Raw genomic sequence first — 14,108 nt, 5'->3', positions numbered from 1 at the left:
TTCTTCACAGAACATTTTATTAAAGGAACACCTTCAACTTGAGTCATCTTGTTGGTAGTTACACTTAAAAATTAGACTATCCTAGCTATATCACTCAGGTTGTGAAAAAGGTCATGCCCTGAGCGCTGTAATTAGGTCATCCTAACCCCCAGGAGAGACGCAGCAGTCGCAGCTAGATCGACGGAAGAATAGTTCCGTCAACCTAGCTACCGCCTCTTGGAGAGGTGGATTAACTACATCTACAGAAAAACCCCTTCTGTCGACATAGGAACCTGCAGCGCCTTAGCTGCACTGCTGTAGTGTAGCAGACATATCCTCTCAAATCTGAATGGTGCTGTTCCTTTATCATTTTAGATTAGTTCATGCCACAAATGGACTCTCAGAAAGTCATGTGATCAAAAACGGTTTATACTAGACTGAACATGGTTTTGTGTATAATTAAGGGATCAGTAGAACACATTCAATGTAACCAGTTAAAGCTTAATTTAAAGTTTGTTTTACACTAGTTTGGGATGAATGCCCCTTGTATCCTATTCTGCAAATGGCTGCGTTTTAGGTAGTTAACATTGGCCAACTATCTTTAAGAAGACTTCTCAGACAAACGTAGAGTCCACTGCTCTATTAAGATACCAAAAAAAAAAAAAAAACCTATCCCAAAAAAAAAAAAAAAAAAAAAAAAAAAAACCTATCCCAAATGAGCAATAATACCCAAGACAAATCTTGGATACTCTCCAACTTGCTAAGCAATGGCTTTCTAATATAGTATCTGTACAATATGTCCATTTATACAGTATATATACACAGGTTTAAATGGTGTATTTTTCTTGTAACTGTTTTGTAAATAAAATAATAACATATGTACTAGTAACCTGTTGCACGTTTTATAACAAACCTCATCTACTACGACTAGACCCAGGTCACCAACTCTTCCTGTTTCAATCAAGGAGTTCACTAGGCTGTGTCCTTTCTCTATAGTAGCAATATACAGTGATTTCTTCATTCTCCTTTTGATTGGAGGAAATCTTCCTTTACTTCCCGCATATTCTTCAACCAAGAAGCCTAGCTCTATTCCAAAACTTGACAAGGCCCAAACCTACAATATGATAAAATACCAAAAACAAATTAGATGAAGAGTAAATTAATTATCACACCTAATGACTCTGATCCTGCATGCTGATGTATTTTCTGGCCTTAATCCTGAAATTAAGACATTATTTCATGTATACATTATGCAACAATACAGCTGACATGAAGAATTATTACTTGAACAAATGACTACTGTGAAAAGTGAAATCAAAGCTTATTAACGACAAAAATATTTTAGCATGTAAGCCTTTCAGGTGTTGAGATTTTTCAAACCAGTGAAAAATACTTCATCTGTCCTCCATAAATCACTTATTAGTTACACTAGACAGTTATGGGTTTTTTTTTTGCAAGATTATTTAAATGTCAATGTGGATTTTAGAGTAGACTTGGATTAGAAGGGACTGAGAGCAAGGCGATAATATTCCAAAAGCTCAGTGCAAATCCAATTTTTCACAACTCAATTAAAGTGGATATCCTTAACTATAGACAATGTACATTTCATCACAAAGAGTCGTTTGAGAGCCTCTTAACTGAACTAGAAAATAGAAACATACTCTTAATTTCCAGGCTGATATTTATTCAAGATACACAAGAATATATTCACTAGGAATCTCCTATGGATTAACAGAGGACCTAAAATATTTACAGTTAATTTTCCAACACTGGTAAAAAAAAGTGCATGTATAAAAAGTAATATTCATTTAAGAATAAAACAAAAAATCCAAAACACTGTTTTCACACCTTTTCTTGGACAATAGCCACATATGGCAGAACCATTAAAACATCTTTCTGCCTGCAGAGTAATTCTTGAAGAATTAAAATTTCAGCTACAAGTGTTTTTCCACCACTGGTTGGCAATGAATATATTAAGTTCTTTCTTTGTTGCAGAGATTCTAACGTTAAGCAAGTGTGCTGCCACTCTGTAAAATTAAAAGAAAAATTATTTTGCCACCTCTCCTCTCACATGCATGCTGATTCAGGATCAAAATGCAAGTTTTCTGTAAAACTAAAGGGTATGGCTATTGTCTCAGATGGCTTTCACTGATAAAGTACTGAACATTTCTGATGATCCAGCCTTCCAACCCTCCTTCTTGTAAGTGTCCACAGAACAAAATATTTTAATATACCACATACAGATGGCTCCATCCTGCATATAGGTATTAAAGCATCTACAGCAACAGCTTGCCATTCAGATTGCCCAGATAGTTAAACAGCTTTCAGAAGGGAGAAATTAAAAACAGCTTCACGGATTGACCACCAGATACAGCTGGGCAAAATATTTTCGGTGAATAGTTTTATTTGCCAAAATATACAGTTTTGGTTGACCTGAAACTATTTGAGAATTAGTGTCCAGTTTGCCAAATACAATTTTTTTGGTTCAGTGAAAAGTAATGTTTTGGTGATATCTAAAAGAACCATTTCATTTTGACATTACCAAAAAATTACCAGATTAGGTCATCCCAACCACCTTAATTCCACCCACATATTATCACCTGCACACTATTAAAACCCAGCAGGCAACCTTGCACCTGAAGTATGTATACAGGAACTCTTCACTTAAAGTCCTCCCGGTTAACTTGTTTCAATGTTAAATTGCTGATCAATTAGGGAACATGCTCGTTTAAAGTTGTGAAATGCTCCCTTCTAACACGGTTTGGTAGCCACCTGTTTCGTCCACTGCTTGCAGGAAGAGCAGCCGGTTGCAGCTAGCTAGTGGATGGTTGGAACCAGGGTGGACCAGCCCCCATCAACTCCCCACTCTCCTAAATTCCCTGTGCAGCAGCTGTCCCTCCCCCCACTGCCATGTGCTCCTCCTGCCCTCTGCCTTGGAGCTGCTCCCAGAGACTCCTGCTTGCTGTACGGGGGGAGGGGGTAAGAGGAGGGCTAATGTCAGGCTGTCTCCCCCTCCCCGCCGCTTTCCCCATCTTCCATAGAGCAGGGGGGGACACACAACGGAGGGGGCTTCTAGGCAGTAGCTGCGGTCTCAGCAAGCTGATTTAATTAACAAGGCAGTGTACTTAAGCCTGGGGTCAGCTACTTAAAGGGGAAATGCACATTTTTTCTCTCACACACAGGGTGTGTCTCTGTCTGTCCTCCCTCCTTTCCTGCTGCCTTGTAGAGTGTGAGAGTTAACCCTTGAGGGCTCAGTCAATTGCTAGTTCATTTAGCAGTAAGGCATTCCCTGGGAAATATCCCACCCTCCGACTCCTCCACCTCGACCAAGCTTCACAATCATCATCACTGTCTACCAGTATTAAATTGTTTGTTTAAAACTTATACTGTGTGTGTGTGTGTGTGTATTTATATATTATATAGTCTTTTGTCTGGTTAAAAAAATTTCCCTGAAACCTAACCCCCTCATTTACATTAATTCTTATGGGGAAATTGGATTCGCTTAACATCGTTTCGCTTTAAGTCGCATTTTTTAGGAACATAACTACAACGTTAAGTGAGGAGTTCCTGTATCTTCAAAAATAGGAGTCACAAAACCAACAGCACAACGTCTCAATGGAAATACTCAATGTGACATTATCTAGACACAAATACAACCCCAAAGTAGTTGGCAAAGCCTATCTCAGCTTTCCAAGAGAAGATATTTTACCATAAACTGAGAAATTAAGAATGTTTCTATCCTTTAGGGGCCACAGAAGTTGAGGTGCCTTTGGATAAGAACTTCTTAGCCACTATTCTTTCTGTTGATCCGGTAACTCAATCTTACCATAAAACGTAAACACAGGAACATACAATTGTAAGTAGCTACAACAATGTAACTCCAGCCTATTTACAAAACATATGCAAATACAATGAAAAAAATAAACTTTCAGAATTTCTTAGCAAAAGTGGTAAATAGCAACCATCTCTTCCCTGCACCCTACCTCAGCTACAGTTTTAAGATGACCTTATCATGCTTTTAAGTTCTCAAAAGAGAGTTAGGTTACACAAAGAATGCCTAGGGTGGATGGGGGACAGAGTTACAGTTTCCATATTTTAATGTTTAAAAAAAAAATTAAGAGTAACCTTAAGTTTCCTTGCTTTCCACTTTTTGAGCTACAGCATTCTTTGAAAGATTTTTCCTTAGAATTTATGGGTACTTAATTTTAACTAATTCCACCTCAACAAACTTACTGTCCACGGATACATGATGAAAAGGTTGCATCAATCTGCTGGAAATATTATACTCATTGTAACACAAGAGCAAACAACTGATTTTTTAAACAAAAATGTAATGGATATTACCATAAAGTTTTTCAATCCCTCGGAACTGTACTAAGAGATCTTTAACTTTACTGGGTAATCCATAAAAAGGGCCAATATCAACAGAAGAAGTTTCAATGGTTTTCTTGGCAACACAAATTTCTTCAGACAGAACAGCTTCTTTGAGCTGTTTAGTTCTAGAAACCTGTGGAGTCTGAGCCTTGGCATTTCCAGTCATAGTATTTTTGAGGTGATCTTTGAGACTCTTTCTTTTACTCAAGTTGGACGAGGTGCTTAGGGACAATTCATTATTTATTTTGGTGTGCTCTGCATTATGGTGACAAGATGACTGATTCAACATTTTATCAAGGCAAGAATTCATGTCATTAGCACTCTCTTTTGTACCTGATGATTTTCTAGAATCAACTGAGGTCTTATTCATTTCCTCAAAATATAGAAGCTGTGAAGATGGCAAGTCATCTAAAAAACAGTCTCCAGGTTCTAGAGTCCTGTTCTCTTGTTCACTTGTGATCCTCAAATGATTCTCTTCTTCAGTTCTGAAACCAGTAATGTTTCCTGCAGCAGAAAAAAATAGTTCCTTGCTTTTGGCATTTTGTAATTGAAGATACCCAAATGCAGGCTCTACAGTAGCTTTGTCTTCCATGTTTTTAGTACATGAAGTCAAGTCAATAGATTGAATACATTCCTGCTCCATATTATCAACTTGAGCTAACAAAGAATCATTTCCAGAAAAGCTGTCATAGTCACCAAACATGTCTTCTTCACTGTCATTATTATACTGAAAAAAAAAAAGAAGTATATTTATGAATATTCAACAGCAAATGGGAGGCTGACTCACATGCTGACAGGTTTATATCTGAAACATCTGACTCAAAACCAAAATTAAACCAGATTTCAATTTCATGAGTAATTTAAGTGTGCATTTCATTCTATTTGTGAAAGATAATGGGTGGGATTTTCAAAAGCACTAAAGTGACTTGTCGTCCTAAATCACTGAGGCTAGGTCTACACTCAGATTTCATACTGGTACAACTATTTCAGTGCTAGTTATACTGGTACAACACAGCGTCAACAAGCTGCATAAAGATGCCTTATATTGGCATACCTTATTCCCCCTCCCCCTTCCCATTCAGAAATAAACTATACTGATATCAGCCACCTGTTCACCAGTGCAACTGTTCATACTCAAGAGGTGCTTTATCTATACTAATATAGTTGAAGTGGGCCAACTCTTGTGTTTAGACAAGCCCTCAGTCACATTTGGTGGCATTTTTTCCAAAAGAACTTAAAATGAAAAGATCTTTAAGTGCTTTACAAAGACAGATGCTTTACAGATAGATGCAATGAGGTACGGAGTGAAGGGTAAGTAACAAAGCTGGGAGGGGAAGTGAGTAAGGGTCAGACCAGGGTGAAGCATAAACCTGCATACCCTGGCAAAGAGTCTAGATTAGCACATACAAAAATGCATGTTACCTCGATTAAATTAGCCAATTAACTTGAATTAACACAGGATCACTAATGTTTTCTACCAGGGAGTTGTCATATGTTTGGGGACAGGGGTAAGTGCATATAAACCTGGACTACAAAGGTAAGGGGTTTGGAAAAGTGCTGCACCATAATAAGGCTCAAATTAAATGTATGCCCCTAAATAAAAAACAAAACAAAACAGTAAGAGTACCAAAAAAAAAAAAAACCGCCACCATAGCTAAACAACAGAGTGGAAGAGGTGGTTAGAGGCAAAAGGCATCCTTTAAAAATTGGAAGTCAAAAGCTCTGGTAAGTCAAGTGTAAAAGTATAATAAGGCAGACCAAGAAAGAATTTGAAGAACAAGTAGCTAAAGACACAAACTAAAAGAGATTTTTTTTTTCAGTACATCAGTGGCAGGAAGCCTGCCAAACAGTCAGTGGGTCCACTGGATGATCAAGGTGCTAAAGGAGCAGTCAAGGAAGATAAGGCATTGTCTCCACATTGTGGAAAAGCTACATGAATTCTTTGCATGAGTCTTCACTGCAGAGGATGCGAGGGAGATTTCCACACCTGAGCCATTTTCTTTAGATCTGTCACCTAAAAAGCTGTCCCAGATTGAGATGTCAATACAAGAGGTTTTGGAACAAATTGATAAATCAAGTCACCAGGACTAGATGGTATTCACCCAAAAGTTCTGAAGGAATGCAAACATGAAATTGCCAATCTACTAACCATGGCATGTAAATCCGCCTCTGTACCAGATGACTGGAAGGTAGCTAATGGAGTGCCAATTTTTAAAAAGACTGGAGAAGCAATCCTAGCAATTACAGGCCAGTAAGTCTCACTTCAGCATCAGGAAAACTGGTTGAAACCAGAGTAAAGAACAGAATTATCAGACACAGAGATAAACACATTATGCTGGGGAAGAGTCAACACAGCCTTTGTAAAGGGAAATCATGCCTCACCAATCTATTAGAATTCTTTGAGGGTGTCAACAAACATGTGGACAAGGATGATCCAGAGGATACGGTGTACTTTGACTTTCAGAAAGTCTTTGACAAAGTCCCTCACCAAAGGCTCTTAAGCAAAGTAAGCAGACATGGGATAAGAGGGACAATCCTCTCATGGAGTGGTTAAAAGATAGGAAACAAAGGGTAGGAATAAATGGTCAGCTTTCACAATGGAGAAAGGTAAATAGTGGGGTCCCCCAATAATCTGTACTGGGAACAAGGCTGTTTAACATATTCATAAATGATCTGGATAAGGGGATGAACAAGAAGGTAGCAAAATTTGAAGATGATACAAAATTACTCAAGATAGTTAAGTCCAAAGCTGACTGCAAAGAGTCTACAAAGAGATCTCACTAAATTGGGTGACTAGATGACAAAATGGTAGATGAAATTTAATGCTGACAGGTGGAAAGTAACATGCACTGAAAAAAAAAATCACATGTACAAAATGATGGGTCTAAATTAGTTGTTACTACTTAAAAAGGGGATATTGGCCTTATTGTGGACAGTTCTCTGAAAACAAATGAGATAGATAATAAAACAAAAAATACCATAATAACCAGTATATAAATCTATGGTATGCCCACAACTTGAATTCTGTTTGCAGTTCTGGTAGCCCCATCTCAAAAAAGATATATTAGAATTTGAAAAGGAGCAGAGACGGGCAACTAAAACAATTAATCATATGGAACAGCTTCCGTAGGAGAAATTAAAAAGGCTGGGACTTAACTGCTTATTTTCTAAGCTGACAAGAGGGGACATGACAGAGGTCTATAAAATCATTAATAGTGTGAAGGAAATGAATAGTGAAGTGTTATTAATCCCTCCACTTAACACAAGAACCAGGATCACCCAATGAAATTAATAATGATTTAAAACAAACATAAGAAAGTACTTCTTCACACAACGCACAATCAACCTGTGGAACTTGTTGCCAGGGGTGGTTGTGAAGGCCAGAAGTATCACGGAGGATAGCTCTATTGCTGGCTATTAGCCAAGATGGTCAGGGACACAACCCGATGCTCTGGGTGTCCCTAAACCTCTGACTGTCGAAAGATGGGACTGGATGAGAAGAGACCTTTTGATAGCTGCCCTGCTCATTCCCTGTGAAATATCTAGCGTTGGCCAGGGACAGGACGCTGAGCTAGAGGGACCATTGCTCTGACCCCCCCACCACACTGTGGCCTGGGACCCGGCTCCCCACAACGCTGCGTGGGGGGAACGACTGGCTTGAGAAAGCAGCAGGGCCCCTCCCCTGAGCAGGGCCGTCCGGTTTACCCGTCCCCAACCGCTTATCCTCATTCGCTCCCATTAGGGGGAGATGGGGAGGGAACCCAGGCGTCCTGCCCGCTCCCCGCATACCTCGGGGCTGGAGGCGGCGGGCTGCGGCTCCTCCCCGGCCCCAGAGCTCGGTCTCTTCCGGGCTGGAGGGGAGCAGGCGACGCGGGACTGGGCTCGGTCCCGGCTCCTCTTGCGGGCAGAGGCGGACCGGCTCCTCCTGCGCACCGCGGGACCGCCCCCCTCCATCCCCCGCCCCTCGGGCGCCGGGCGGGGCGGTCAGGTCCGGGCGGGGGCCGCCAGGCCTCTGGAGCAGGGAAATGCCTCCAGCGGCGCCATCGCTAGACGGGTTGGGGGGGCGGGCTCCCCTCTGCCCCCCGCGAGCGGGGCCTCCTATAGGAAACAGCCTCCCGCTTCCTAACTGTCAGCCAGCAGGACGCCCCGTCCGAAACGTCATTTCCGTCCTTCAACCAACCAGTAAAAAGAAAAGACAGAAGAGCGGAGGCGTCACGCGCTGCTTGTGTTCCCATTGGTTGCCTTGTGGCTAGCTGCGCTCTGATTGGGTAGCATTTTTACTTGCTGGGCAAAGATGCCAAGCCCCGGTGGCTGCGGCACAGTGTAGAAGCAGCCGGACGGGTGCCGTGAAGGGCCAAGCGGGAGGAAGATGGCGGCGGCGGCCACCTTAGTGGTTTCATTCCGGGGCTGGGGGAGGCTCCAGCAGCTCCTGGGAGCTGGTAAAGGCGCCAGCGCCTTCTGCGCGGGTGAGAGGCCTCGGGGGCGGGAGGGACTGTACGTGCAGCACCTGGCCCGCTGTCCGCGGCTTGGGAGCCCCGGCTCCGCAAAGCCGGGCCGCAGCCTCGGCAGCGCCCGCCTCCGGCTTCCACCCTCAGCGTGACGGGGCCGCAGAGCACCGACCCGTCTGGGATGGTACCGCCACGGACGAGGGGCGCCGGGGTGTCCCCCGCAGGAGGCAGGCGGGGATGGCCTCGCCAGAGCCCGGGGAGCCACGCCGGGCTGTCATCACCCCTGCCCTGGTCTAGTAGAGGGAGGGAGGGTTCCCTGCCCACGGGTGGAGCCAGAGGTTGGTGTTTGCAGGATCCCTGCTGCCAGTAGGTCTCCTGCCTACTTCAGAAATGTTACATTAATGCACCTGTAAGAGTATTTTAAAATAGGGAAACAAACAGCAGGTGAAGATGTTGAGCGTTCAGAGAAGGGTCTTCCCGACCCTGTGCATAATCTCTTAATGGAAAAACTCCTTATACAAGCAACCCACTTCTCTCCTTGGAAGATGCACAACTTTCAGTTTAGGCAGGAAATTGTTTTTTGTTGTTGTTGTTTAGAGGCAGTATTTTTAAAGTGATTTAACAGTCGCTTTTATTTTGTTCTGGCAACAGTGTTGTGGAGAAGGGGATATACTTCACAGCAGGAACTGGAGGCCCACAAAGTGGATCTGGTAAGAGGCATTAATTTGACACATTTTGTCGCTAACTAAGCTTATAGTGCTGCGAAAAACAGCTCTTAAAAGTATGAGTTTACTCATGGGGGAATTCTGTGCCAAAAAATAAAAAAATCTGCATATTTTATTTTTCAACATAACATCATCATGCCAATTTCAATTTTAGTAATTGATTTCAAAATACCTGTCAACAAGTATGTTTTTGTCTGTATTGTTACAGATAAAAACAATGATTCAGGAAATGTTTTTTGACAAATAGATTCCTTAGTAGGCATATTAATATATAAATTTGAATAATAATTCATTTAAACTACAATACAGAAACTTATTTCCTGCACCCCTCAGAAGGAGTGGAAAGGCTTGGGGGAGTCAGGGGTAATGGAGGAGCTGAGGGAGAAGGAAGTAATTGCTGCGAAGAAGCCTGGAGGTGAACCTGGAGGGCTGTTGGGTGTGGGTGTGACAAGTATGGAAGTCTTTTTTGGGGGTGGGACGATTGTTAGGGAATCTCTGCCATGCAGACCCCACATCTGCCTGTCCCCATGTGTCCCTGCATCCCCCACTCAGCCACCCCTCCTCCTCCTCTTGCCTTAATATAGTCACATTCATCCATAAATATGTAAATCCTAGAGGAGCATCCTTCAAACAAGGAAGGGGACCAGGAAACCTACTGCTTCCACCTATTGAGTTCCAGCAGTTGTCATGGTGGTGCTACATAGAACAAACTAAAAGCCATTTCTTTTATAAAGTGGGGAGGAGGGAAGAGTTACTGCTCAATACTAAGATGATGGCCTCTATACATACAAGTAGAAAAGCGCCTTAGAGACAAGATCAGTCTCTAAATTTAACTAGGGCTGTTAAGCAATTCAAAAAATTAATCACAATTAATCGCGCTGTTAATCAATAATAGAATACCATTTATTTAAATATTTTGGATGTTTTCTACATTTTCAAATATATTGATTTCAATTATAACACAGAATACAAAGTGGACAGTGCTCACTTCATATTTATTTTTGATTACAAATATTTGCATTGTAAATAACAAAAGAAATAGTATTTTTCAATTAACCTAATACAAGTACTGTAGTGCAGTCTCTTTATCATGGAAGTTGAGCTTACAAATGTAAAATTATGTACAAAAAATTACTGCATTCAAAAATAGCCAATTGCTAAGACAAACAAGTTTGTTTACGTTTATGGGAGATAATGCTGCCCACTTCTTATTTACAATGTCACCTGAAAGTGAGAACAGGCGTTCTCCTGGCACTGTTGTAGCCTGCTTCGTAAGATATTTACATGTCAGATGTGCTAAAGATTCATGTCCTTTCATGCTTCAACCACCATTCCAGGGGACATGCGTCCATGCTGATGACAGGTTCTACTTGATCACAATCCAAAGCAGTGCGGACAGATGCATGTTTATTTTCATCATCTGAGTCAGATGCCACCAGCAGAAGGTTGATTTTCTTTTTTGGTGGTTCAGGTTCTGTAGATTCCGCAGCAGAGTGTTGCTCTTTCAAGACTTCTGAAAATATGGTCCACACCTCATCCCTCTCAGATTTTGGAAGGCACTTCAGATTCTTAAACCTTGGGTCGAGTGCTGTAGCTATCTTTAGAAATCTCACATTGGTACCTTCTTTGCATTTTGTCAGATCTGCAGCGAAAGTGTTCTTAAAATGAACAACATGTGCTGAGTCATCATCCGAGACTACTATAATATGAAACATATGGCAGAATGCAGGTAAAATAGAGCTGGAGACATACAATTCTCCTCCCGCAAGGAGTTCAGTCTCAAATTTAATTAATGCATTATTTTTTTTAACAAGCATCATCAGCATGGAAGCATGTCCTCTGGAATGGTGGCCGAAGCATGAAGGGGCATACGAATGGTTAGCGCATCTGGCAAGTAAATACCTTGCAATGCCAGCTACAAAAGTCCCATACGAACGCCTCGTCTCACTTTCTGGTGACATTGTAAATAAGAAGTGGGCAGTATTATCTCACATAAATGTAAACAAACTTGTTTGTCTTAGCGATTGGCTGAACGAGAAGTAGGACTGGGTGGGCTTGTAGGCTCTAAAGTTTTACATTGTTTTATTTTGAGTGCAGTTGCCCTTTCACGATAAAGAGATTGCAATATAGTACTTGTATGAGGTGAGTTGAATTTTTTTATCATTTTTACAGTGCAAATATTTGTAATAAAAATAAAGTGAGCATTGTACACTTTGTATTCTGTGTTGTAATTGAAATCAATATATTTGAAAGTGTAGAAAAACATCCAATATTTAATAAATTTAAATTGGTAGTCTATTGTTTAACAATGCGAATAAAACTGCAATTAACCACTATTTTTTTAATTGCAATTAATTTTTTTGAGTTAATAGCGCAAGTTAATTTTGATTAATCAACAGCCCTACTTTTAACCTATGGCAGCCTGGGAAGCAAAGGTCTCGGTTTGCCATATGAAACCACCTCTAATGACATGCTATTGCTAAGTCTTAAAATCAGCCTTCATTTCAATTTTACAGAATGTTTTTATTTGATTTCCAATGAAATCAAGAAGTAGAATATCCTCTCTTTTGTGTATAGCCACTTTATTTTTTGTCCCATTGGGGGGGGATTAAAAAAGACAAAAACTACTTCTTATTTCAGCCAATTGAAATGGAAAACCCCTATAAGGATCCTCCTAAACGATGTGTCTTGTGTGGAATAAATGTAGACTACAAGAATGTACAGGTGAGATTCTTTACAATATGAATTTGTGCAGTGATTGTCTTATAAAATTGACCTAACAATTGCCTTTGTGGGGTAGTTGCTATTTAGGCAGGAGGAACCAGGGAAAAATGGGACTAGAGGGGTTCAATTCTAGAAATGAAGGGTATGAAGTTGTGGGAGAGTGTGAGCAATACTCCCCACTAGCTTGTTCTCTTTGTACTAGCTGGAGGAAATGCTGCAACTGCAGAAGCAGAGGTAAATTGACAGTCAATTTCATTTTGTGGCTTTTAATGGTACTGCTGGGGGATGTATTTGGGGCACAGGTATTTTTATGGTGATGAGCACGGCATGCAAACCTAGACTGATGCTGTAGGGCTCTCCACAAGGGGCAGGAGGTTAGGACAGTGATCAGTTGAACTATCATTTGCTTTGAGTGACTAGAAGACTGAAATCTTAAGTACAGAATAGTTTGGGTCTTCTAGCCTTACTGGAGGAGACATTCCCAACAGGGTTGTGTGAGTGAGGCATGACATTCAGAAGAGTGACGAGCTTAATGTACTAGCTTGTAGGGGAAGTTAGTATTCATTTATTTGGCTGATAATGTATACAAAAATTTTCCTCAGGAAAGTAAGTTCAGTTTTGCAAAAAGGCACAACAGTTTTTCAGCTGTCTCTTTGAGATGCTTCGGGCTCTGACTTTCAGAAGTGCTGAGCAATCACAACTGCAACGGAGATTAATGGGAGTTCTCTGAGTTCTCACGCCATAGGATTCTCAAACTGGACCTCCAAAGCTAGCAGATACTTCTGGCCTTAATGTGTGACTTAGTTCCTGATGTGTAAAATGCAGATGATAATAACCATAGGAGGTGAGGGGCTAATTAATTTCTTAATATTTGTAAAGAACTAAGATGAGCGCCACAGAAAAGGTGATCCTATTTAGAACATTAATATACAAGGTTTTTAAATTCTGGTTTAAAAGCCAGCAGGTTATTCTTGTGGTAAGTTCTTTAAGGCAAATAATGCCATATGCCACAACATAGGGAGCATAGAATAGTGTCAGAATACAACTTTTTTTAAAAAAATTAGTGTTTAAAGTTACTGGTTTGCAAGAATATTTATTAAACTTTTTGGTTCTTCAATAGCTTCTGTCCCAGTTTGTTTCTCCATATACTGGTCGCATTTATGGCAGACATATAACAGGTATGTAAGCTGTAGTCTAATGTCAATTTAACAAGTAATCTTTGTTTATCTTATTACAAGTGTTTACTTAGGGCTAATATTAAAATTTAGCATTTTGTATTTAACCATCTTAGTGGTAACAATTACTATCCATTTTGAAACCACCGAGTAACGTGACATAACTGGGTATTTTCATGATTAGGAATTCAAACATTTGAATTGTACACTTTCTACATACTAATAGTTTCTGTAATCTGATTTATCTATTTTCTAGTAAGAAAAAAGGCCTTTAAAAAAGGCCCAAGGGAATCCCTAATAACTGACCTCATCACCGAGTCCATTGTTTGGATACCTGAAATAAGATGCTAAAAAACTGTCTTTACAGGTTTGTGTGGGAAGAAACAGAAAGAAATTTCAAAAGCCATTAAAAGAGCTCATGTAATTGGTAAGCATAGCTGTAAACTAGTTTTTGTAGACAAAATTATTTTTTTTTTATTTAAACACTTACCAGTATTAATTTCTTGCAGGATTTATGCCAGTTGTGTACAAGGATCCAACATTTCTTAATGACCCAAAAATTTGTGATATCAGGCATCCGGAGTAAATTATGTAAATTGTGCATAAAACAATAAAGTTATTTATAATGTTTGTGCTCATTACTACCAGAACCTTTACTTCTGTAACACAATACTAACAATTTT

The 14,108-nt window shown here is 40.4% G+C and overlaps 2 protein-coding genes across 5 annotated transcripts in view; one reads left to right on the top strand and one right to left on the bottom strand.

Moving 5' to 3' along the window:
• HELQ (helicase, POLQ like) overlaps window positions 1–8,465 on the bottom strand; it is a 32,038-nt gene extending 23,573 nt beyond the window's left edge. The window contains exons 1-4 of one of the 4 annotated variants that reach the window (XM_024213836.2): window positions 8,143–8,465; window positions 4,324–5,080; window positions 1,828–2,006; window positions 893–1,093 (exon numbers count right to left, since the gene is read on the bottom strand). In XM_024213836.2, the coding sequence (XP_024069604.2) occupies window positions 893–1,093; window positions 1,828–2,006; window positions 4,324–5,080; window positions 8,143–8,307 (1,302 nt within the window). In that variant the 5' untranslated portion in view covers window positions 8,308–8,465. Of the gene's footprint in view, window positions 1–892; window positions 1,094–1,827; window positions 2,007–4,323; window positions 5,081–8,142 lie in introns of those variants that run through there. The other 3 variants (XM_024213837.2, XM_024213839.3, XM_024213840.2) reach the window with 3 other exon arrangements.
• A 210-nt stretch (window positions 8,466–8,675) lies between these two features.
• On the top strand, window positions 8,676–14,055 carry MRPS18C (mitochondrial ribosomal protein S18C). Its single transcript, XM_024213843.3, has 6 exons — window positions 8,676–8,819; window positions 9,453–9,511; window positions 12,167–12,250; window positions 13,371–13,428; window positions 13,793–13,852; window positions 13,935–14,055. The coding sequence occupies exons 1-6, from the start codon at window positions 8,723–8,725 to the stop codon at window positions 14,009–14,011; spliced, it is 435 nt and encodes a 144-aa protein (XP_024069611.2). The 5' UTR covers window positions 8,676–8,722; the 3' UTR covers window positions 14,012–14,055.
• Window positions 14,056–14,108: the final 53 nt, after the last annotated feature.

Source organism: Terrapene carolina, unplaced genomic scaffold (assembly GCF_002925995.2).
Source record: "Terrapene carolina triunguis isolate 2854851 unplaced genomic scaffold, T_m_triunguis-2.0 Scaffold789, whole genome shotgun sequence".
NCBI classification, from domain to species: Eukaryota; Metazoa; Chordata; order Testudines; family Emydidae; genus Terrapene; species Terrapene triunguis.
This window is presented reverse-complemented; position numbering and strand designations above follow the sequence as displayed.

Bases quoted from the DNA above. Each gene is read 5' to 3' on its own strand.
- MRPS18C (XM_024213843.3), top strand. From the start codon at position 8,723: ATGGCGGCGGCGGCCACCTTAGTGGTTTCATTCCGGGGCTGGGGGAGG. The intron at 12,251-13,370 runs GTGAGATTCTTT...GTTCTTCAATAG, and splicing joins TAGACTACAAGAATGTACAG to CTTCTGTCCCAGTTTGTTTC. The intron at 13,853-13,934 runs GTAAGCATAGCT...AATTTCTTGCAG, and splicing joins TAAAAGAGCTCATGTAATTG to GATTTATGCCAGTTGTGTAC.